The 23,617-nt window shown below is 40.8% G+C and overlaps 1 protein-coding gene across 2 annotated transcripts in view; it reads left to right on the top strand.

Annotated features, from left to right (window-relative positions):
• The window catches only part of PHF2 (PHD finger protein 2), a 287,511-nt gene that overhangs the window by 129,757 nt on the left and 134,137 nt on the right, over positions 1-23,617 (top strand). The window contains exon 4 of one of the 2 annotated variants that reach the window (XM_033926403.1): positions 3,292-3,452. In XM_033926403.1, coding sequence (XP_033782294.1) covers positions 3,292-3,452 — 161 coding nt within the window. Of the gene's footprint in view, positions 1-3,291; positions 3,453-13,528; positions 13,606-23,617 lie in introns of those variants that run through there. The other variant, XM_033926404.1, reaches the window with a different exon arrangement.

Raw genomic sequence — 23,617 nt, 5'->3', positions numbered from 1 at the left:
TTGTGTTGGAGGAGAGTGTGGTTCAGTGGTTAGAGCTACGGCCTCGGCACCTTGAGGTTGTGGGTTCCAACCCCACGCTGCTCCCTGTGACCCTGGGCAAGTCACTTAATCCTCCACTGCTCCAGGTACATTAGATAGACTGTAAGATGGGGAAAATGTAAACCTCTTTTGAGTGTGGCTGTATAACTACAAAAAGGCAGTATACAAGTCCCAATCCCTTTCCCTTTTCTCCGTTCTCTCACTCCCTCGTGACTTGGTTCCCCAGTGTTCTTTTTTTCCTTGTAGAAGAGGTATGTTATCACCCAAGAATTTGGCTCTGTCTCCTGTTCCCTGTAAAGACCGCACCTTGGCAGTGCCTTCATTCAGTCTTTCTCCTCTAAGGATCACGATCAGATCTTCCTGGTGATCTATCCCTCCTCTTTTATGGGTCCCTGTGGATCACATCAGAAACCCCTGTGTATTCTTCAGCTCCCTGAGCAGGGAGCCAAAGTTTCTGTGGACCGCAAAGTAGGCTGACCCACCTTCTGTAAGAACATAAGAATTGGATGAGAGCAGTGGTCCATCTAGCCCAATATCCCTTCTTCACGGAAACCAATCCAAGTCACAAGTACCTGGCAAAACCCCAAATAGTCGCAGCCTTCCATGCCACCGATCCAGGGCAAGCAGTGGCTTCTCCTATGTCTGTCTCAACAGCAGTTTATAGACTTTTCCTCCAGCAACTGGTCCAAACCTTTTTTTAAACCAGCTGCATCAGTGTCTCTCAAACATTTTTAGCTCTGACACACTAAATATTTTGCGTGGAACATTAAAATCGAAACTATAACGTTGCAAAACCAACAAAAAAAAATTAAATTTGAGATTGATTTATTTAAAGTTCTTTAAGCTATTTATGGGTAATTGTAACAACGGTGAAACTAAGGTAGATAGAATAGAATTGCTAATCAATATGATGGATGTGCTTGTTTTTGATGGCAAATGAACTCAAAGCGTGGCTCGATAGTCGACAAGCAAACACGCATTTCACCATCCACCAACTGCAGTTGTTCTCTTTTTCTATTTAATTTCTGTCGGAGCTGAAAATCCAAGTTTGCCAAGATAAGAAGATCCAAACAATAGCAAAGCCTTGACTGCTTTATTGCTCAAGTTAGGATAATTACTGCATAAAAACGAAAATTATTTGCCATTAGTTTTCAGGGACTGATCACGTCCAAGAATGAGGCTTGTCTGGGTGGTTGTATCCTTACACACACAAGACGCTCATAACATTGACAGACTCTTGCGTACACAACGTACATGTCATCTGTTCTAGTGCGTACTTATGAAGGGAATTTTTAAAAATAAAGTCAAATTCTGGAATTTCTCATGGCACACAGTTTGAGAGACACTGAGCTACATGCACCTTTTGGGAGGAAGGGACACAGCTTCTCCCTTAACTCAGATTTTTATACTTCCCAGTAGATGAGTGGTTGACAGTGGGTTCCTTGTGGCCCACCCAGATGTGGTGAGATTCTTTAATTACGACAACTGTGCCTAGAATGAAGTCTAAACTTGATCCTTTGGGAGCTGCAGAAGGCTCCAATTGAACCTCTTCACAGGGCTACGCTTAAAGATCTGACCATAAAGATGGACAGTTCGTAGTAATTTGCGTCCGCAAAGTGGTTTTCAGAGCTACAAGCTCTTTCTTGCTGATATACATTTCTGAGTTTTTCGGGGGCAGGAGTCACTCTGTGTATGGTTCCTTCCTTTCTGCCGAAGGTTGCTTTCGCCTTCCATCTCAATCAACTTTTATTTCTTCCCTCATTTAGAGAAGCTGATTACCCGGAAGATTTTCGTCAACTGTGCCTTTTGGACCTCTGCTAGATTTTGAGGAGCTAAAAGAAGGTTTCAGCACTTGGATCATTTATTTGTGCTCTTTGGGGGTCCATCTTGGGGTATGGTAGCCTCCAAGGCCTCCATTGTGCACTGGATATGGGAGACAATTCTTTTCACGTATTTGGTGGCCAGAAAAACTGCACCACAAGCATTGCGGGCGCACTCTACTAGGGTGCTCGCGTCATCCTCAGCAGAGTCCCATCTTTTCTTATTGGACTAAATTTGTTGGGTGTCTACTTGGTCGTCCTTGCACACATTTGCAAAGCATTATAGAGTGGATGTGGCAGTGCGGGGAGAGGCCGCATTTGTGGTGGCAGTGCTCTCTGCGGCGTGCTCTTCCTGATTCAGGATTGCTTTGCTACATCCCATCTATCTGTATTCATCTACTGTAGATGACAGGGAAGATGAAATTATTTCTTACCTGATCATTTTCTTTCCCTTAGTCTCAGCAGATGAATCCAGAATCCCACCTTGATGAATGCAGCACTGCTTGTTGGTAAGGTATTCGGTCTATTGTAGGTTAAATCAGTTACAGGTTATTCCAATGCAGTTGTTTTTCACTGGGCTGTTTTCGCTTCTTGCGAACTAGTTTGGAGAGAAGGGAGTCGAAGATGTGACAGGTGAGATTTGCTCTTCTGCTTGAAGTGCCGGTATCTGTCAAGCAAGTCAGTGCTTTCTATCTCTGCCTGCTGGTGGATGGACATAACTCATTTGTCTTGATTCATCTGCTGAAACTAAGGGAAAGAAAATGATCAGGTAAGACATAATTTTACCATGTGTTCTGTGGCAATGTAGGGAAAATCAGGGTAATTATGTTTATAGAGCCACTTGGGATATATAGAGGTTCAGAAAGTCAGTAGAAAGTGGCACTAAACTATTTACAAGGAGTAGCGAGGAACTCACTGTTAAATGGCATAAAGTCTCATCATCTTAACTCATTTGCTTTCTTCAATACAAAGCAGATTTATTTTTGGAAAACAATTCAGTATTTCTAAAGAGAGCTCTACAGAGAAGAGCTAAGTGTTAACAGTTTATTCCTTTGCGAATGCTGGTCCAGAAGAAGTCCCCTTTCTGGTCATTACATTTCCTTATATTGAAGTTATGAATCATGACATTTTTTCAGATGGTACTTTTTTATGAATAAAAAAACATTTTACAACATATGCTGGAGATAGTTGCTCTGTAATTCTGCAGTAATAGGTTTGTTGCTCTTTGAGTCTGGGCTATTAATGTGAGAGAGTCAGCCATATTTGTACATTTTCTTGATATTTCTGACACCGTTGCCCTTTGAAGCACATTTAGAATATAATTGCAGGCAAAAATGGTTGAGGCAAGTCTTAGGTGTGATTTTGGTTTGTTAGATGCCTTGTAGATATGAGAATACTTTTGGATAACAAAACACTTCATTTGTAATTCTAGTGCTGATGATATAGTCGTAAAGCTAAACGGAAGCCAGCTTACAGTAGAACGCTTGGAAGAAAATGGATTCACGGAACCTGTCCTTGTTCCAAAGAAGGATGGCTTGGGCTTAGCTGTACCAGCACCTACGTTTTATGTCAGTGATGTTGAAAACTATGTCGGTATGTATTTGGTAATGAAAGTTAACCCATTTTGGTGAGTGTCGAAAGATGATTACCGTTTCAAAAACAATTTCCCTCCCTTCTAATTTTATGTAATTTGATTTTTCTGCTTTGAATGCTGTCGAATGTCTACGGTGACTTTTTAAATATGTATCCTTTCTAAGACGAGCTAACTCCACAGCAGGGGTAGGGAACTCCGGTCCTCGAGAGCCGCATTCCAGTCGGGTTTTCAGGATTTCCCCCCATGAATATGCATTGAAAGCAGTGCAGGCAAATAGATCTCATGCAGGTTCGTGGGGGAAATCCTGAAAACCCGACTGGAATAACGGCTCTCGAGGACTGGAGTTCCCTACCCCTGCTCCACAGGTATTCTGGTAGTTAATGCTCCCACTATCAGAATGACCCCCCTTCACCTCTCTCCCTCTCGCCCAAACTTAGCAGTGAAATTCTGCCTATGGTCAGCTTGCGGTCATAGTGAAGTCTGAGAAGTGCTTTTTGTTGTTCTGTAAATGTAGAGGCTTTATTGGTAATGCAGGGCAGAAGTCTTTATATTCTTAAAAGAGGGAAGCATGATTCTTAAGACAATTTAGCCTGTGCTTAGAAGTCCTGAAAGCATGCAAGCCACATAATTGCTTATAAATGCATGAGTGTCAGATGCAGATGACCTTTAGCTGGTATGGGATATAAAATATGCTTTGCTGTGCTATGTGTACAGTTTAGCTTATGCATGCTAAGGCTTGCGATTTTTGCCTTCTAAAGACCAGGAGTTAATGTTTTTCTGCTTACATTATTTCAAGACCTCGGCTATGAGGATGCATGAGGGGGAGGGACATGTTTAATCCCGAAGCAAATGAGGCTGTTAGAGTGGAGTATACTGTGGGAGGTGTAGAGGAGAAAGACAGGATGTGCTTTCAAACGTTTTAAAATAGTGTTGTACTCTGCACCAGGTGCTGTAAGTAGTACAAATAAAGTCCTATCACCCAAGTTCCAGTCAAATACCGTGATTGTGTCGAGATGAGACTTAAACTGTGAGTCCAACCCAGAATTCCTGAAATAAGAACTAGGTGAGATGCTCATATGGCAGCTTCTTCCTGCTAAAGATCGGATGCTCTTCTCCGACCTTTTACACCTTTGGTCTGAGACCCTATAAAATGGCTCCTCCTGTAGCAAGCAGCTCACTGTTAATTAGCATGAATGAAGTGCAAGCCATAGAAGAGGGGACAGATTGGAGATATAGGGCACACAGTGTGTTTGTCATCTGAACAGAATTCATTGCCAGAGAATGTGGTAAAAGCATTTAGCATAGCAGAGTTTAAAAAAAAAAAAACGGTTTGTTCTAATTCCTTCCTAAAAGTCCCTAAATCATTATTAAGGTGGACTTAAGAAATCCCACGGCTTATTCCTGGGATAAGCAACATGAAATCTATTTTACTCTTTTTTGGATTTAGATTAATTACTTTCTACATCTAATGGGGCTGTAAAGTTAGTACACCACACTTTTGACTCAGATTCCTACTGATATTTTTTGTTATGGATCTAAAGTACTGGTAAATATAACTTAAAACATTTACCAGTGTGTGTGTGTGTGTGTGTATTACTATATTTTATAATGTAAGTTTTTATTTAGAAGAGTCAGGATATTTTTACTGACCCCAATTACAAGTCCAAAATTGCTTCCTACTCTTGACTCCACAGCACTGATTCTTAAGCCAAGCTTTAGGTGAATTACAGTCAAATGCACAAATTATTTCCTTGCCCAAGTGGACTTAGCCTAAATTGTATTTGAGGTAGTGGAGGGTAAAGTGATTTGCCCAAGGTCACAAAGTAAGATTTGAACCCTGACATCCCTAATTTTCAATCCCAATGCTCTCGCTAACTACTGTGCTATTCCTTGCTTTCACTGCAGTGGTTAGTATGTCCAAAAGGAATCACAGAGATTGCGAGGCCATAGGAAGGAAAGTTACTAATGTGCCATTGATGCCCCAACACTGCAAGATGCTTGTAAAGGGAAGATGACGATCTTTGGACTTGGGGCTGGGAGATTTTCTTGGATTTATTTTGTCTCTTGCCAGTCCTCCTTCTCCTGGCATACATCTGAAGTGGTATAGATTTTCCTGTCTTGGAAATCTTTCTTTTAATCTTCTGTTCTAGGTTACGGGTGCTCTCCAATTTTTGCTGTCAATGATAACAACCAGTTCTAAGTGCCAAGCTTGTTTCAATGTAGGGGGTGTGTGTATTTTTGTGGTGTCTTTGTCATAAATGTGCATTAACTCCTGGAACCTGTATGTGGTGTATGGATTATGCCACTGAGTCAGCCACCAACTCATGGCAACATGCAGAGTGAGGAATGGATCCTGTATAGGCTACCCAAATTTGGGTGTGAATCCCAGATCCGTGTATAAACTGATTAGTCAATTAGGCACACACAGTTAATTGACAGTAATTAAGAGTTGCACACAGATCTGCCCTACCCCACGTTCTAGAACATGCCTGCCTAAATTCCATAGCTTGCGTCTCCAAAGGGGGGGTGTGCCTATGGGAGGGGCATGGACGGTCAGAGGCATTTGCAGGATTTGGGCGCCAAACTGTGAGCATCGATACCAGCCTTAAATGCTTGTGCGCAAAGTTAGGCGCAAAATACGCACTAAGGTAGGATTCTGTAAAGTACACTCTACTCAGACTCTACTAGGACACCAACCGGAAACAAATTTTTTCAGTTACCGCTCCCACCCACTGGAATCCACTACCACTTTACTTAAGAGAGGAGAGAAACCTAGATAGATAATAATAATAATCAGTTTATATACCGCAAAGCAGTAAAGTTCTATGCGGTTTACAATAGTTAAAAAAAACAATAAAAGAAGTTGAATAGAACTAAAAAAGTTAAAAGCCAGTAATTAGAGATACTAAAATGATCAAAAGAGTGCATAATAAAATTTTTACGAATTAGCTGCTTAAATTCTTCGAAGAGAGAGATGTTTTTAGATGTCTCCTAAATTCCCCATAAGTGTCAGTAAGCAAAAGCAGTTGTTCTAAATCCTTACCCTGTAACTCTGCTTGATATGCGAAAAGATTTCTATTTAGGGATGAATATGACCTGTGATAACCCTCTCTCCGTAATTTCACCAATTCCCCCGAAACTCTAATAAAGGAAGAGCGTGGCCTCCCCTCCCTACTATGTTGCCCATCTTCGTCAGTCTCTCCTATTACGATTATAGTTCGACCCCCCCCCCCCTTTCCCATTTGTTCCAGTACGTCATGTTATGGTTCTTGTTATAATTATATCCCCTCAAATTTTATTCACAATTTTTTAAGCGGTATATCAAGTTTCAATTTAATAAAAAATTTGATATACCACCTTATCATTTATTTCAACGTGGTTATACATTTTAAAATAGGGTAAAGACAGATAATACAATTTTATATACTTTAAACAAAATAAACATACAAGATTAGACAAAACAATGACATACACGATTAGACAAACGGGTACGAGTGGAAAAAATGGGAGAATAATTAAAGAAAAGTTAAGATATAAAGGTATAAACAAAAGGGCGGGATTAAAAACAAGTAAGCCCCAATACAAGTGGACTTCTAAAAGATTAAAATTTTTTTAGAATCCTTAAAAGGACATTTACACTTGAAAGGCATCTTTGAAAAAGAGTGTTTTAAGAAAAGATTTAAATTTCTCAAGATTGATTATCCCTCTTAGAGCATTTGGTGCCGAATTCCAGAGGGTTGGGGGCAACTGCTGAAAAGATAGTGTTTCTTCTAGTGTTAATATGGTTCAAGGTTGGGGGTTGCTAATAAATTTTGCTCCGAGGAACGAAGAAGACGTGATGTTGCGTATGGTATAAAAAAATTTATTAATGAATTTTGGCTAATTTTGGGTGCCATATATTGATCCCAGCTCTAAAGGAATAATTTTTATAAAGAAATCATTTTCTTTTGTATGCGACCTGATGGCGGGTACTTTGCTGATAGCCATGTACAGAGGTAGAAGAGGTTGGGCAGAATTCACAAGTACATACCTAGATTATAACATAGGATCATTTGCACACCTTTCAACAAAGATAGGGCATGCCTAAGGTGTCACACGTCATGTGAGAAACTTTGGCTTCTTAAACTTAAGATTCAGTATGTAAACAAAATAGATGTGGGGTTGTAAGCTCTGAAGAGCACCTCAAATGAGCGGCTCTAGTGCTAGCTGAGAAGGAGAGACGGCAGCACTAAATGGGCCAGCCGCACACTATCATCGGGGGGGGGGGGCTTATGTGTGCAAATTCGTGCCAAACAATCAATGAAGGAAAAAGTTAAGTTTCCAGTATAATGAGGGGGGTTACAACCCACAAAACCCCCCACAACTCCAGCGCGATCTTTATCAAGTAAAGTGGGGGGGGGGGGGTTCCCCACCAACACCCCCCGTCGGAGCCCTTTAAAATATGGCTTTTCTTCGGTGCGATGAAGTCCTGCGCTCGGTTGTCTGCGCGGCTTTTTTCCTCGCGCGCTTTAGACCATGAACCGAATCATATAGGATACAAAAAGGATTAAAGGACTCTTTTAGGCTTTCTGTTTTGTGTTTTAACGATATATTTTCAATCAATTACAGTTGGTTGACCGTGTCCCTTCCCCACTCCTTTTCTTGATCTGCCCTTTTAAACTAAGCCCCCTCTTATAAAGAAAGAGATCAGTAAGGAATAAACATGAAAATAAAAAAAAACAAAAATGGAATAAAAATCACTTAACTGGGCATTTTCAGTGGCTGAAGCTGAAACCAGCCATTATAGGGGCATTCTGGGGATGGAGTCGACACATAACTGGCAATGATGATAATAATAATAAGAAGAATGATTTTTATTTTTTATTTCTATATACCGCCTAACCAGCAGTTCATAGTGGTTTATATACAATAGGTACTCAGCATACAATATGATAATAACATCATACATAATAAAATTCTAAGTATCTAATACAAGCATTAAAACTAATGAATAAGGAAACCACAATATAAACTAAAATAAGTATAGATAGAAAGATTAAAAGTACATTATAACTACGTGATAATATAAAAATCCATAATGTTATATTATAATGTTTAAATAAGTGGGTTTTAAGATAACTGCTTAAATAGGACTCCATAAAACACAGTCCTGTCTTTATTCGGATCTTCATATCTGATTAAGTGTCAAATATCACACTTATCTGGCTGACCCCTTAAACCCAGCTTTGAATGTCTGGGGAGCAGCTTGCAAGTTGCGTGCCACCATGGGTTGAATATGGTGTCAGGTCAAAAGCGCCCGCAGACAATTGAGCGCAGCGCGGAGGCGCGCGCCGCACAAAATTACTGTTTTTACGGCTCCGACGGGGGGGGGGGGCATGGGGGGAACCACTTTACTTAATAGAGATCGCGCCGCGTTGTGGGGGGTGTGGGGGGTTGTAACCCCCCACATTTTACTGAAAATTTCACTTGTTCCCTGTTTTTAGGGAAAAAGTTAAGTTTACAGTAAAATGTGGAGGGTTACAACCCCCCAAACCCCCCCACAACGCCGGCGCGATCTCTATTAAGTAAACTGGGGGGGGCTCCCCAACAAAACCCCCCCATTGGAGCCCCTAAAAACTGTAATTTTCTTTGGCGCGCGCCTCCGTCTTGCGTTCGGTTGTCGGCGCGCGCCTTTGTCTTTCGCGGGGTTGTCTATGAACCGTTGAATATTACTCTCTACAGTTTCCCGGGCTAGCATCCATGCTAACAGTGCTCAGTACATTACATTACATTAGGGATTTCTATTCCGCCATTACCTTGCGGTTCAAGGCGGCTTAGAAAAGATTTATAAACAGGGTTACAATGGGAGAACAATAGATTTTGCTAGAGTGGTAAAGAGTAGATCTTTTGATATTTCTTTGGTAGTTAAGAACAAGGAGGCTTAACAGAAGATTTGTAAACTGGGGTTTCAGTGGGAGCATAATTGTTCTTGATATGAAGGTAAAGGGTAGATCCTTTGTCTATTTTAGTGATTTTGAGAGTATGTGAGGTTAGGGCTGTTTCAGGAATTTCTTGAAAAGTATAGTTTTTAGTTCTTTTTTGAACGTCTTGTAGTCTGGGGTGGACGTCAGAAGGTTGGAGATCTGGTTGTCCAGTCTTGCTGCTTGAGTGGCCAGGAGGCCGTCGTGTAGTTTTGATCGTTTTACTTCTTTGATCGGGGGGGGGGGGGTATGAATGGGGAATGCGTTTTTCTGTGTCTGGTTGTGGATGCTGGAATGAGGCAATAGAAGATATCTGTTTAACATAGGCAATAAAATGCATAGGGGTCAAAAGGGGGCATGGTCATGTTAGGGGTGTTCAATAAAGATGCATATAGTATTACTGACAAGGGACCTGTGTATAATTTACATGCTAAGGTTTACACCAGGTTGCAGTTGGCGTAAATCTTTATGCCCAAAGTTGCTACATCCAACGATTATGAATGTCTACTTGTAACCTGTTCTGAGCTTCTGGGAGAACGGAATAGAAATCGAAATAAATAAATATATAAATAAAATACTATTCTATAAAGGGTGCCGATCCCAGAATGTCTGCTGTAGAATATCATTTGGCATCTATTTATTGAATCCAGGCCTTAGTAGTTGAGGGGCCGCTGAGAAGTTCTCAGCCCCACCAAGAGAATGATGTAGAGCCATGAAACTTGCAATTATTCCACACTTCTCTTGACACTTTTGGTTTCAGTGAGGCAACTGCATCTAGGAAATGGGCACAAGTATAGGGAAACCAAGCTACTGTGACATCACTGATGAACTTGGCTCTTAGGCATTGGTGGATTGAGGCATTATGACATCACAATACGAGGGGCTGCTGAAAGAGTTTCAGCCCGGCCAAGAACGTGGAGCCATGAAACTTATAAGTTATTCCAAAAGTTTCTTGCCACTTTTCGTTTCATTTCATAATCATTGAAACAAAAGTGTCAAGAAACGTGGGGAATAACTTATAAGTTTCATGGCTCCACATCATTCTCTTCTTGGATGGGCTGAGAACTTCTCAGCAGCCCCTCGTATATTTACAGCTACTGATGCTTACGGTATTCCATATATATTCGGTGCCACTGCCTATAGGGTGGCACAGAGTCTGTTATTTTTTTTAAACACCACAGCCAGGGTTTAAAAAGTGTGTGAGGACTGGGTTTAAATGTTGAATATTACATAAACATAAACAATCGCATTAAGGGGTCCTTTTAACGAAGGCGCGTTGGGGCCTTAACGCGCGGAATAGTGTGCGCTAAAATGCCGCATGCGCTAGCTGCTACCGCCTCCTCTTGAGCAAGCAGTAGTTTTTCGACTAGCGCGCGCTAATCCGGTGCGTGCGTTAAAAAAGCTAGCGCACCTTTGTAAAAGGACTCCTAAGTTTGTTAAACTTGCAACAATGTAAGAGAGAGCCAGGGCTGATATTTATCAATTCATAAAGTGAGCCTCAAAGCTTAAGGCATAGGCTTTAAAAGCATCTGAAACTCTATTAAAAAAAAAAAAAAAAAGACCCATTTATTATCATCAGCTTGTCTATAAAGTCGGGAAAAACAGAACAGCAAAAAAAATCAGTTAACCGATGGAGAAAAAACTGGGGTTTTTTCCCCAAATCACAGAACAACCCAAAATTAGGCTCAATCCTGCATCAGAAGCAAAATCAAAAATTATTGCAAGTTTTTACTCATAGTATTTACAGAACCCTTTCCAAATACTTAACTTTCAGCCATTGCAAGTTACGTGGTGCTATAGTTCCACATTCACTTTTTTTTTATTTTTTTAAGCACATCATGTTAACAGGATTTCATGTAACACCCCTTTATGTAATATTGGACCTGTGATAATTTCAAATTTTTCAAGTTTTATTAAAATTTTAATTCAATCGCTTTATCGTAATTTCAAAGTGATTTACAAATTAAGGAAGGGGTCCATAATGTTTAAAATATATTGAAGGCCAAGACATTACAGACTTCCACTTGAGGAGAGGGGGAGGAACTGCAGTAAATATAGGGAAGAAGAACAAAGAAGGTCAAAACGTAAGGGAGGTCGAAGGATCTCGGATTTAGAGAGGTGCATGAAATTGACTCGCACAAGTCTAGGTATTTAGGGGTGTCAAAGTCCCTCCTCGAGGGCCGTAATCCAGTCGGGTTTTCAGGATTTCCCCAATGAATATGCATGAGATCTATTTGCATGCACTGTTTTCATTGTATGCTAATAGATCTCATGCCTATTCATTGGGGAAATCCTGAAAACCCAACTGGATTGTGGCCCTCGAGGACCGACTTTGACACCTGTGAGTTTAATTGTTTTTCTTTAAAAAATAAATATCAAATTGTCTTGTGCGAGTCAGCTTTTTAGCAGGATGCTTTGGAGAACCGACTGTCTAGAGCAGGGGTGGGCAACTCCGGTCCTCGAGGGCTGGAATCCAGTCGGGTTTTTAGGATTACCCCCAATGAATATGCATTGAAAGCAGTGCATGCAAATAGATTTCATGCATATTCATTGGGGAAATCCTGAAAACCTGACTGGATTCCGGCCCTCGAGGACCGGAGTTGCCCACCTATGGACTCTAGAACCGTGGTTCCCAACCCTTTCCTGGAGGACCACCAGGCCAGTCGGGTTTTCAGCAGAGCCCTAATGAATATGCATGAGAGAGATCTGCATATAATGGAGGTGTCAGGCCTGCAAATCTGCTCCATGCATATTTATTAGAGCTGTCCTGAAAACCCGACTGGCCTGGTGGTCCTCCAGGACAGGGTTGGGAACCACGGCTCTAGAGTCCATAGGTGGGCAACTCCGGTCCTCGAGGGATGGATTCCAGTCAGGTTTTCAGGATTTTCCCAATGAATATGCATGAAATCTATTTGCATGCACTGCTTTCAATGCATATTCATTGGAGTAACCTGAAAACCCGACTGGCCTGGTGGTCCTCCCGGAAAGGGTTGGGAACCACGGCTCTAGAGTCCATAGGTGGGCAACTCCGGTCCTCGAGGGCCGGATTCCAGTCAGGTTTTCAGGATTTCCCCAAACTTTAGGGCATTCAGTTTTGGGGTTGGAGCATTTATGCTGGAATAGTAAGCATAAATGATGGATTCAGTTCAAACCTCTTTTGTGATAAAATTACTCCACTTATTGAATGAAAGACTTGGATTGCATCTGTATGTTTTAACATGTTTGTTTTTTTTTTTTAACCTTCAAATTGCATGTTGATACCCATCAGATTCCAAAATATAAGGAGCAACTTCTTGGTTGTGTCAAGGGTTGGAGGGGATGAGTCAGACAGAAAGTTCATTTTATCTGAATCCACACAATGGCATCATACCGCTCTACATCTAGTGACGTCATTTTTAAAAATTTGCCAACAACATTTTGGCCAAGATGGACCACTTTCTCAGATCTGTAGCCAGATTTAACTGGGACTCTATGCAACTCGCAAAAAAAAAAAAGACATCTTTGTTTTGCTTGTATTCAGCACAGTGACTTATGGTGCTGTGTAAATTGTGCCACCCTTTTGCCATGCTCTAGACACAACAGATTTCAGCCTTCGTGCTCATTTTCCAACGAGAGGCTGGACGAAGCCAGCAGTTACGTACCACAAGTGCACAAGCTGACATGTATCCGGCGTACAACAGAATGGCACAAGCGGAGCCCAAAATGTATCTGATGTCAGGTGCTCGGCCATCTGCTCCAATTAAGAACACGTCCCAACTCCTCCTGTCCGTCTGTTCAGTGCACACTCTCTGTGCTTATTTCTATTGCACTATTTTAATCGAGGACAATTCATAAAAATTAGCCCCTGTTTTTGTAGAATGCGAAGACACTTTTAGTCTAAGCTTATTGCAGCTACGCTCCAACTCACATTGTTGCTCTTTTGAAAACTAGCAGTTTGCAAAGTCCGCACACATGCTGAAATTGCCCGTGTACTTTTTGCACGCCCAATTGTGGCAGGTGGTAGGGCAGGGACAAAGTGAATGCGCATGTGTTTGAAATTGAATGTTACGTACGTTGTTGTACTCCCTTGACCTAAAAATATTCACGGGAACATCTCTTTTTTACCCAGCTAAAGACACGTGCCCTGTGAAAGCTGGTGAATACTTCTAGCCAGGCAGAGGAGAGCAATTCTCATCCAAGCATTTTACCCGGGGTAAATAGCAATTTCTTCATGTAAATGGATTTGAAAATGTGTCCTCGATGCCGTCATACAGCAAATAAAGACTTAAGTGCAAAATACGAGGGTCGATTCCTAAGTCGTAGCAACTATTTTTTTTTTTTTCTCTTGGAAATGTGCCACCACTGGAAATGTAACATGTACGTTTGAAAGTGTCCGGCGTGCACTTTTTAATGTTGCCACCAGATAAGCGATGAGTGCAGGAGTCTTTGGTACGGGAGAAGCAAAAAAAAAAAAAAAAAAAAGCATGACATTTGAAATCATCATTTTATTATGGCATACAGTGTAGAAAATGAACAACAAAGTACAACCTGTTTACCATAACTGTTAACATCCTTCAAAGTAGTCTCCCAGGCTGTCTTGTGTCATCCAGTCCGTGAGGAACACACTGCGAATGCACAGTATTACAAATCATTTCTGCAGTGCCACCTTCAGCACGAGAGAAACATCCAGAACTGTTACGCAATGCCATGATCCTACATGACAGCGCTTTGAAGGATGTTAACATAACATAACTTTATTCTTCTATACCCCCATAATCCAACAATTTCTAGGCGGTTTACACAGAAGGCTGGGACAATCGGCGAAATACAGATAATTTAAATACGACAAGTTTCTTAAATATGTTCAATGCCAAATTTTGTTAACAATAATAATCCACATTTAGGAAATGAATTTATCAAACAACGTTGACTTAATTACTTTTCGAAATGCGCCATAAGACAGTCCTACCAGGCTGCTTACTTGCTTGAAATGCAAGTGTCCTATCCAAAAAAAGTCTTGTATCTGCAGCCAGTAATTTTTGGATAAGCAAATAGATTGGAATTCCTAGTTATCCTCGTTGGGCTGAATAACACGAAATGACAGTTATGGTAAACAATTTGTACTTTGTTGTTCATTTTCTATACTATATGCCATAAGAATGAAGTTATTATTATTATTATTATTATATAATAAAACGATGATTTCAAATGACATGTTTTTTTGCTTCTCCCGTACCAGAGATTCCTGCAGTCATCTCTCATCTGGCGGCAACATTAAGAAGCACATGTCGCACACTTTCAAACGTATATTAGATTTCCAGTGTTGGCGCAATTTCAAGTGGGGGGGGGGGGGAATAGTTGCCATGACGTATGAATCCGCCCTCAAATATCAAGCTGTTATTTTTTTTTGTGCCAAAGCATATACACATTTCACATATGGTTCTGCTTTAGTGACCCCCCCCCACTACCAATTTTTATATACCCTTTCACATCTCCCACTCTAGATTTTCACTTGCTTTACTGACTGAGGGGTGACCAACAAATAGTGTCAGCTGCCTTCCTTCTTACCCTTAGGCTCAACGTGCATTCACCTCTCCTGCAACCATTGAGCTGTTTTGCTTCCATCAGACAACAAATTTGAATCCGCTTCGACAGTCTTTGCAAAAATGAATACAGTGATCAGAAAAGAAAGATCGAAGCTGTCCCATTTTAAATGGTGTTTCTGTGAAATGCATGTATTCTAAAGTATTAATAGACTGATTATGCCTTGGTAAACTGTGGCCATATAGTACAATATAGTTTAAATAAAATACCCCTGTTATGGCACAGAAATGTTGTTTGATAGTGTGTTTGATTTTAAAAACTATAAACACCTTTGACACGTTGGATTTTCTGATCCTTAGTACATTGTGAAATATCTGCACGGAGCAGGACTCTGAGAATGATTTATTCATGCAGATATATTTTCATAAAGTAAACTGAATATGCAGAATTATAGTCTGTTAGAACAGACTCATTTCTACTACAGATTTTTTTTAAAAAATTTCTCTTTGTTGAGAAAGTTAAGCATTACCAGAAGCACATAGAGAAGGAAGTACATGATAGACAGAACCAATTAACAAGGAATTGGCTGAGGGGGGGTCACAGGCCAGAAGGAAACCTGAGAGAATAAGACTCTGCGAAACAAATATAATCACACTGCTGTCAGGCAAATACCATAAAACAAAGGCATAAGTATCAGCGAGACTTCTCTTTTCTTTCTACCTTCTAGCCTTTTGCAACAGACAATCAGCTGAGCACTTTTTAGTGTAATTGTGGCTCTGTGACTTACTAAAAGCCATGCTGAAGTGGAGCTGTGTGCTGGCATGTTTGTGTTGCATTTTGGCACGAGTTAAAAATAAGAGGAAGACATGGGGGCTTGTACCAGGTGTTGCCCACATCCGGTCAGCTGATAATCCAGATTTTCACATAGTATTGACCTACCTTTCCGTACCTATTTGTTTCCGAGTGGCTCTGTTGTGCGGAAAACAGAGGGTATGGCCTCAAGCCTAGAAATACAGATTTTGGTCCTTCCTGTGGGGAGATGGGGGGGAAAAAAGTAGTTTGGAGCCAGGGAGCCAGGAGCATCCACTACCCTGCAGCTGGGTGGTAATTAGGGGTTGGGGAGCCAGGGTCTCCAATTCTTGCAAGAAACATAGACAGTGATGGCAGATAAAGACCTTATGGCCTATCCTATCTGTCCTTCCATACCATCTACTATCCCTTCCTCTCCTCTAGCATTCTCATGTGTTTGTTTGATACTTTCTTTTTTTAAATTCTTTATTAATTTTCCAAACGTCCTAACAGTACAAGACACAAATATGTAACATATAATAAGTCAATAAAAGCATATTCAACTTACAAATTTACAAAACCAACCATTTATCCCCCCACCCCATGCTTAATCAATAAACCACAAAAATATAGATTTACCCAATAACCTTACCCTATTCAATACTTTCTTGAAATCACCAATTTTGTCTCCATTACCTCTACCAGGAGACAGTGGTTAGAACTACAGCCTCAGCACCCTGAGGTTGTGGGTTCAAACCCTGTGCTGTTCCCTGTGTCCCTGAGCAAGTCACTTAATGCCCCAGGTAGGGAGAACGAGAGGGCACTCTCTAAAGTTAAAAGGGGATAGATTCCGTACAAACGTAAGGAAGTTCTTCTTCACCCAGAGAGTGGTAGAAAACTGAAACGCTCTTCCGGAGTCTGTTATAGGGGAAAACACCCTCCAGGGTTTCAAAACAAAGTTGGATAAGTTCCTGCTAAACTGGAATGTTCACAGGTGAGGCTGGACTCATTTAGAGCACTGGTCTTTGACCTGAAGGCTGCCACGTGAGCGGACTGCTGGGCACGATGGACCACTGGTCTGACCCAGTAGCGGCAGTTCTTATGTTCTTATGCTTAAGTATCTGTATGTAAACCGCTTTGAGTGTTGTTGTATAACTACAAAAAGGCGATATGCAAGACCCATTCCCTTTTCCTTTCTTCCTTTCCCATTCTTCCTATGGCCTCTCATTCCAAATCTTCCTTTCAATTGAAAGAGATTCCCCTCCTGTGTATTTATGCCATGAAGATATTTAAATGTCTCTATCATATCTTCATTTGCCTGCCTTTCTTCCAAAGTATAGATATTACACTTTATGATGAAGACTGCTGACCATTTTAGTAGCTGTTCTCTGGACCGACTCCGGTGTGGTCTATTGAATTGCATTATCACATCTCTTCCTACTGGCCATTCCTTTCCCTAGGCATCCAACCATCTTCAACTTTTGCTATCACCTTTTCTACCTGTAAGGCCACCTTAGATCATCAGATATGATCATTTATTTCTATACCACTTATAATCTAAGTGATTTACATTCAGGTACTCAAGCATTTTCCCTGTCTGTCTTGGCAGGCTCACAATCTATCTAATGTACCTGGGGGAGGGGGGGATTAAGTGACTTGCCCAGGGTCACAAGGAGCAGCATGGGATTTGAACCCTCAACTTCAGGGTGTTGAGGCCGTAGCTCTAATCACTGTTCTGCTCTTTAGTGCACAAAAAAGTACAATACCCCTATATTTTACTTCTCCTTCAGATTTTTTTACAGCCCAAATGCATGATTCAGCATTTTTTTTAGTATTAAATCTTAGCTGCCAAATTTTGGACCTTTTTTTCAAACTTCACTAGATTCATCCTCATGTTATCAACACCATTGGGGTGTCTACTTTGTTGCAGATGTTGGCGTCATGTGCAAAGAGACCGTTCTGCAATATCGTTTATAAAAATGTTAAAAAGAGCTGAACCTAGTTTCAGTGCTTCATTTTATTTGTGATAGCCTTGCAAATGTCTTGTTAAATACTTGGGGAATAATTATGTCTTCTATTTGCTTGAACAGCTGATGAGCTTACTTGATGTTAAAAAGTCATTAATTTCAGATGTATCCACTGGTATTTCTGTTGAGGATTTGGTTGGCTGAAGTTTGTTATGACGTGCTGTATGAGTGCTGGGGGTCATTTCTTTTTGATTGATATAATTTATCCTTTTTTACTCCTTTGATATCATTACTTTGCCCTCCAGTAATAGGGACTAAGTGGAGTTTTACTTTTTCCCCTTTGTTCTTTAGGAAGGTTTTTCCTTCTTTTATTTAAGGACATAAGAATTGCCATACTGGGATAGACTGAAGGTCCAAAAAGCCCAGTATCCTGTTTTCAATAGTGGCCAACCCAGTTCCCAAGTATTTAGCTAGATCTCAAGTAGTAAAACAGATTTTAATGCTGCTTATCCAGGAATAAGCAGTGGATTTCCCCAAGCCATCTCAATAATGGCATATGGACTTCTCTTTTAGGAAATTATCCAAACCTTTTTTAAACCCCGCTAAGCTAACTAATTTCACCACATTCTCCGGCAGAATTTAATGACACAATATCAACCGGTTCACCTTTATCCACATGTTCATTCACCCCTTCAAAGAAATGCAGTAGATTGGCGAGGCAAGATTTCCCTTGACTAAAACCATGTTGGCTTTCTCTCATTAATCCATGCTTACGTATATGTTCTGTCATTTTGTTCTTTATCTCTACCATTTTGCTCAGCATCAACGGTCTATAATTTCCCGGATTACCTCTGGAACCCTCTTTAAAAATCAGTGTCACGTTTGCCATCCTCCAGTCTTCTGGTACTATGCTGAACTTTAAAAGAATAATTACAAATTACTAACAATAGCTCTGCAAGTTAATTTTTCAGTTCTATCAGCACTCTGGGATGTATACCATCCAGTCCAGGCAATTTGCCACTGTTCAATTTGTCAAATTGACCCATTGCATCATCCAGTGTAACAGAGATTTGTATGAGTTTCTCTGATTCATCAGAATTGAATACAATTTCTGGCACCGGTAACTCCCCCACATCTTCCTTGGTGAAGACCAAGGCAAAGAATTCATTTTATCTCTCTGCTATGACCTTATCTTCCCTTAGAGTCCCTTTTATTCCTGGGTTGTCTAGCGGTCCTACCAATTCACTTCCCGGCTTCTTGCTTTTAATATACCTAAAAAAAGTTTTTACTTTGTGTTTTTGCCTCCAGCACAATTTTCTTTTCAAGATCTCTCTTCGTCTTATTACAACTCATTTTGCTTGTTTATATTATTGTAAATTTTTTTTTTTTTTTTTTTAATCTTTATTAATTTTCAAACTTACAATAAGTGTATCAATATGTTAAAACAGATTAATAATAAATATATCACTTAATAATCATCAATAGTACAAATGATATGCTCTTATCTCCCACCCTTCCCTATAATATAATCAAATACCTTGTACAATATGTAATATTAAAATTACCCGCCTCCCCCCTCATAATAATAATAATAATAATTTTATTTCTTATATACCGCTGTACCGTGAAGTGAGTATTATAAAATCTCGCTAGACCCTCGGCGATACATATGTTCTGCTTTTTTCTACTGGAACTTTTTTGTGACATATTTTTCTTTCTTTTTATACCATGGACCCCTGATGAAGGTTGTCCGAAACACGACCCGTGTTGGGTCCCCTGTTTGGTGAATAGGTTTTTAAATGTACTTTGGTTGTCACAATAAATTTTGCCATTAAAAACCAATTTTAAAAAATCATTTAAAAAATTGAACCTGCTGATAAGTGTCTACTGGCAAGTACGGTAGGTCTGGTTAGGGGCAAATTTGGGTGTGGATTGACTTAAGCGCTGGTACTCAAACCAAACCTGGTCTAAATGGCAGTGGGACTAAGGATTCAATGCCTACGTAGCAGCATCTAAGAATCTTTTGGGGCCCTAGGCGCGATTCTATAAACAGTGCCGAGCGGTTGATTGACCACCACGCTGAACGACAACCAGGAATTAGATGAGTTTATAGAAACAGGGCCACAGTGACTCAAAAATAAGGCAGTACTATGGGAAACATTCTGCAGTTGGGTTTGGATGTTCATAACAAGCTTGCAGATGTGGGACAAAATGAGAATAAACTCCTTATAGAAACATAGAAAAAAGCAGCAGAAAAGGGCTATAGCCCACCAAGTCTGCCCATTCCAAGTATCCCCTCCCCTGAATTTACTCCCTTAAAGATCCCACATGAGTATCCCATTTTCTCTTAAAATCCGTCACGCTGCTGGCCTTTATCACCTGGAGTGGGAGTCTGTTCCAATGATCCACTACTCTTTTGGTGAAGAAGTACTTCCTGGAGTCGCCATGAAACTTCCCTCCCCTAATCTTCAGCGGATGCCCTCTGGTGGTCGAGGGTCCCATGAGCCAGAAGATATCTTCTGACTCGATGCATCCCGTGATGTACTTATATGTTTCAATCATATCTCCCCGTTCTCTTCTTTCCTCAAGTGAATACAGCCGCAATTTTTTAAATCTTTCTTCATACGTGAGATCCTTGAGATCCTGGTGGCCGTTCACTGAACCGACTCGATCCTCAGCACGTCCTTTCGGTAGTGTGGTCTCCAAAACTGAACACAGTACTCCAAGTGAGGCCTCACCATGGCTCTGTACAACGGCATCATAACTTCAGGTCTCCTGCTGACGAAACCTCTGCGGATACACCCCATCATTTGTCTTGCCCTGGAGGAAGCCTTCTCCACTTGATTGGCAACCTTCATGTCCTCACTAATGATCACCCCTAGGTCGCGTTCCGCCGTGGTCCTAACCAAGGTCTCACCATTTAGTACATAAGTTATACACGGGTTTCTCTTACCCAGGTGCATTATCTTGCATTTTTTAGCATTGAAGCCTAGCTGCCAAGTAGTTGACCATTGTTCCAGCAACAGTAGGTCGTGTGTCATATTATCAGGTAATAAGCTTTTGCCTACTATGTTGCAAAGTTTGGCGTCATCCGCGAACAGTGGTGCCCTTCCTCTAAGTCCTTGCGTCATATCTCTTATGAATAAGTTAAATAGAATCGGGCCCAGGACCGAACCCTGCGGCACTCCACTGATCACATCCGATGCTTCGGATGGGGTACCGTTCACCACCACCTTCTGAAGTCTACCGCTCAGCCAATCCCCAACCCATGTAGTTAGAGTGTCTCCTAATCTTATCGATTTCAGCTTGTTCAGTAATCTTCGATGAGGGACGCTATCAAATGCTTTACTGAAGTCCAAATATACCACGTCCAGTGACTCTCCGGCGTCCATTTGTCTAGTAACCCAGTCAAAAAAGCTAATCAGATTAGATTGGCAGGATCTACCCTGGGTGAACCAGTTGGTGTGGATCACACAGTTTTTCTTCGTCTAGGATTGTGTCAAGATTCTGTTTGATCAGTGTTTCCATGAGTTTACACACTATAGACGTAAGACTCACTGGTCTGTAGTTTGCTGTCTCTGTCCTGCAGCCCTTTTTGTGGAGTGGGATTAAGTTGGTGGTTTTCCAGTCCAAGGGGACCCTTCCTGTGCTTAGGGAAAGATTGAAAAGAACAGATAATGGTTCTGCCAGGACTTCCCTTAACTCCCTGAGCATTCTGGGGTGTAGGTTATCCGGTCCCATGGCTTTGTTTACTTTGAGTCTTGATAGTTCGTCATAGACGCTACTGGGCGTAAATTTGAAATCTTGAAACGGGTCTTTCTGGTTATCTCCCGTCTGCAGCTGTGGACCAGCTCCCGGCGCATCGCGGGTGAACACTGAACAGAAGTATTTGTTTAATAGTTCTGCCTTATCTGTTTACTCTGTGGATATTCCACCTCTGGACAGACCTACAATCGTTACATTAGATCTATTTGAATGCTTCAGTGTTCCTACCTCAAGTTATTTCTAAATTAGTGATTTTAGGGTCCCAAACTCTCATTGATTACAGACTCAGGAATCTTATTTAGGGGCTAGAAGCAGAGGGTTGAAAAAATTTACAAGATGTAGCGAACAATTAGTAGCTGTGCAAGAATCCTTGTTATAAGATAACACAGGGAAAGGAGATGGTTACAATCAAAGCCATTTACATATTATATACAGGTACTTATACTTCTCCCTCCGAATCCACGGTTTCAGTATCCGCGGATTCGGTTATTCGCAATTTTTTAAAAATTTTTAATAAAATGCTAATTCCAGACCTTCCCGGCATCCCAGACCTTACCTGGTGGTCTGGCGGGCTTTCGGGGCAGGAGCGATCTTCCTACGCTCCTGCCCCGTGCAGATCGCTCACAGAAAATGGCTGCGGGGAGTTCCCATCATAGTCTCCAGAGCCCTGAAAGCCTGCTAGACCACCAGGTAAGGGTCTGGGATGCCGGTAGGGAGGCAGGAAGGTCCGGAATGAGGCCGGGGTGGGTCAGAGCCGGCCGAAAACTTATTCGCAATTTTTCAGACTTTGCGGTCCAGCTCTGCACCCAACCCCCGCAAATACCGAGGGAGAAGTGTATTTTGTGCCTGGGGCAATGGAAGGGTAATAATAATAATAACAGTTTATATACCGCAGGACTGTGAAGTTTACAATGATTAAAAGATGGTACAAATTGAGTGAACTTAACAGAGTTAAAAGCTAGTGATTAACAGCTCTAGGGATCAGTTATTGTGGAGAAAGAGTTGTGTGGGTCAGACTCACAGGGAGCTGCAGTGGAAATTGAACCAAATTCCTCAGCGTCTCAGGCCACTGCATTGACCACTAGGCTACTTTTCCACTCCGCAATAGTTGAAAGTTGAAGCATTTGGAAAATTTTTGTTTGATAATTGTAGGCGTCTGAAGAAATATTGGATTGTCTTCTGCTCAGCAAAGTTTATTGTCTACTAGTGGTTTGTTGCCAAATATGAGGACTCCATAGCATACTTGTATTTTTGCAGTTGTGATGCTTTATTTATGAATATGAAAATAAGGGTCGACAACCAAGTTATAGACGACACTTTTTAATTGGACTAACAATGTGTCATTGACAAGCTTTCGAGATTTATCCATCCTCAATCTGATCAGCGAAGGAAGAATAATTCATGAAAGTTTGTCAGAGATCTTTTTATTGTACTGATTTAATTCCACACTTATGGCTACACTTAGATATATTTAGTTTTAAATGTTTGGGAAGTGGCTATGTAATTATATATATTGATTTAGAGCACAGTTTAATACATAGGGGAAGTATTAAATGATGTAATAGGTATGTATTGACTTTAATTAGCCACTTACAGTGCTGTTGAGAATTTATTTTCTCAGATTGGTAGAGACCTGTGACTGACTCCACTTCCCCTACATTCACATATTTATATTTATTCATATACACTTACTTACACTTCTACTTATTATACCATTGTGTGTCACTTCCCAATATACGTACTGAGGATTTATTTGGGTTTGTAAGCTTATGTTTGATGAAACATGGTGAAACTTTTTTAGAAAAATTTAAAAGCACATTAAAAAGCCACCTATATAAAGATGCATTCGAGTCTTAAACAGGATAACTTATCAACAATCTCAAGTTCAAATAATTAAACCTAACCAGATCTATTTATAGGTCACAACTTCTCCCTTTCACTTTTAGACCTTCCTTTATTTGTAAAACATTTTCAGTTACCCTCCTGATGTTGTTTTTCCTTAAATGTTCTTCTACTTTCTTTAATAATTGTAGTTCACTCCTTTTTTCCCCATGTATCACTAATTAATTGGGTACACCGATTGTATGCTTACCTGTTTAAATTGTTTTATTTTGTCCTCCCCCCCAGATTTTTTATTGTTATACGCATTTCGTTTATATC

Source organism: Geotrypetes seraphini, chromosome 17 (assembly GCF_902459505.1).
Source record: "Geotrypetes seraphini chromosome 17, aGeoSer1.1, whole genome shotgun sequence".
NCBI lineage: Eukaryota > Metazoa > Chordata > Amphibia > Gymnophiona > Dermophiidae > Geotrypetes > Geotrypetes seraphini.
This window is presented reverse-complemented; position numbering and strand designations above follow the sequence as displayed.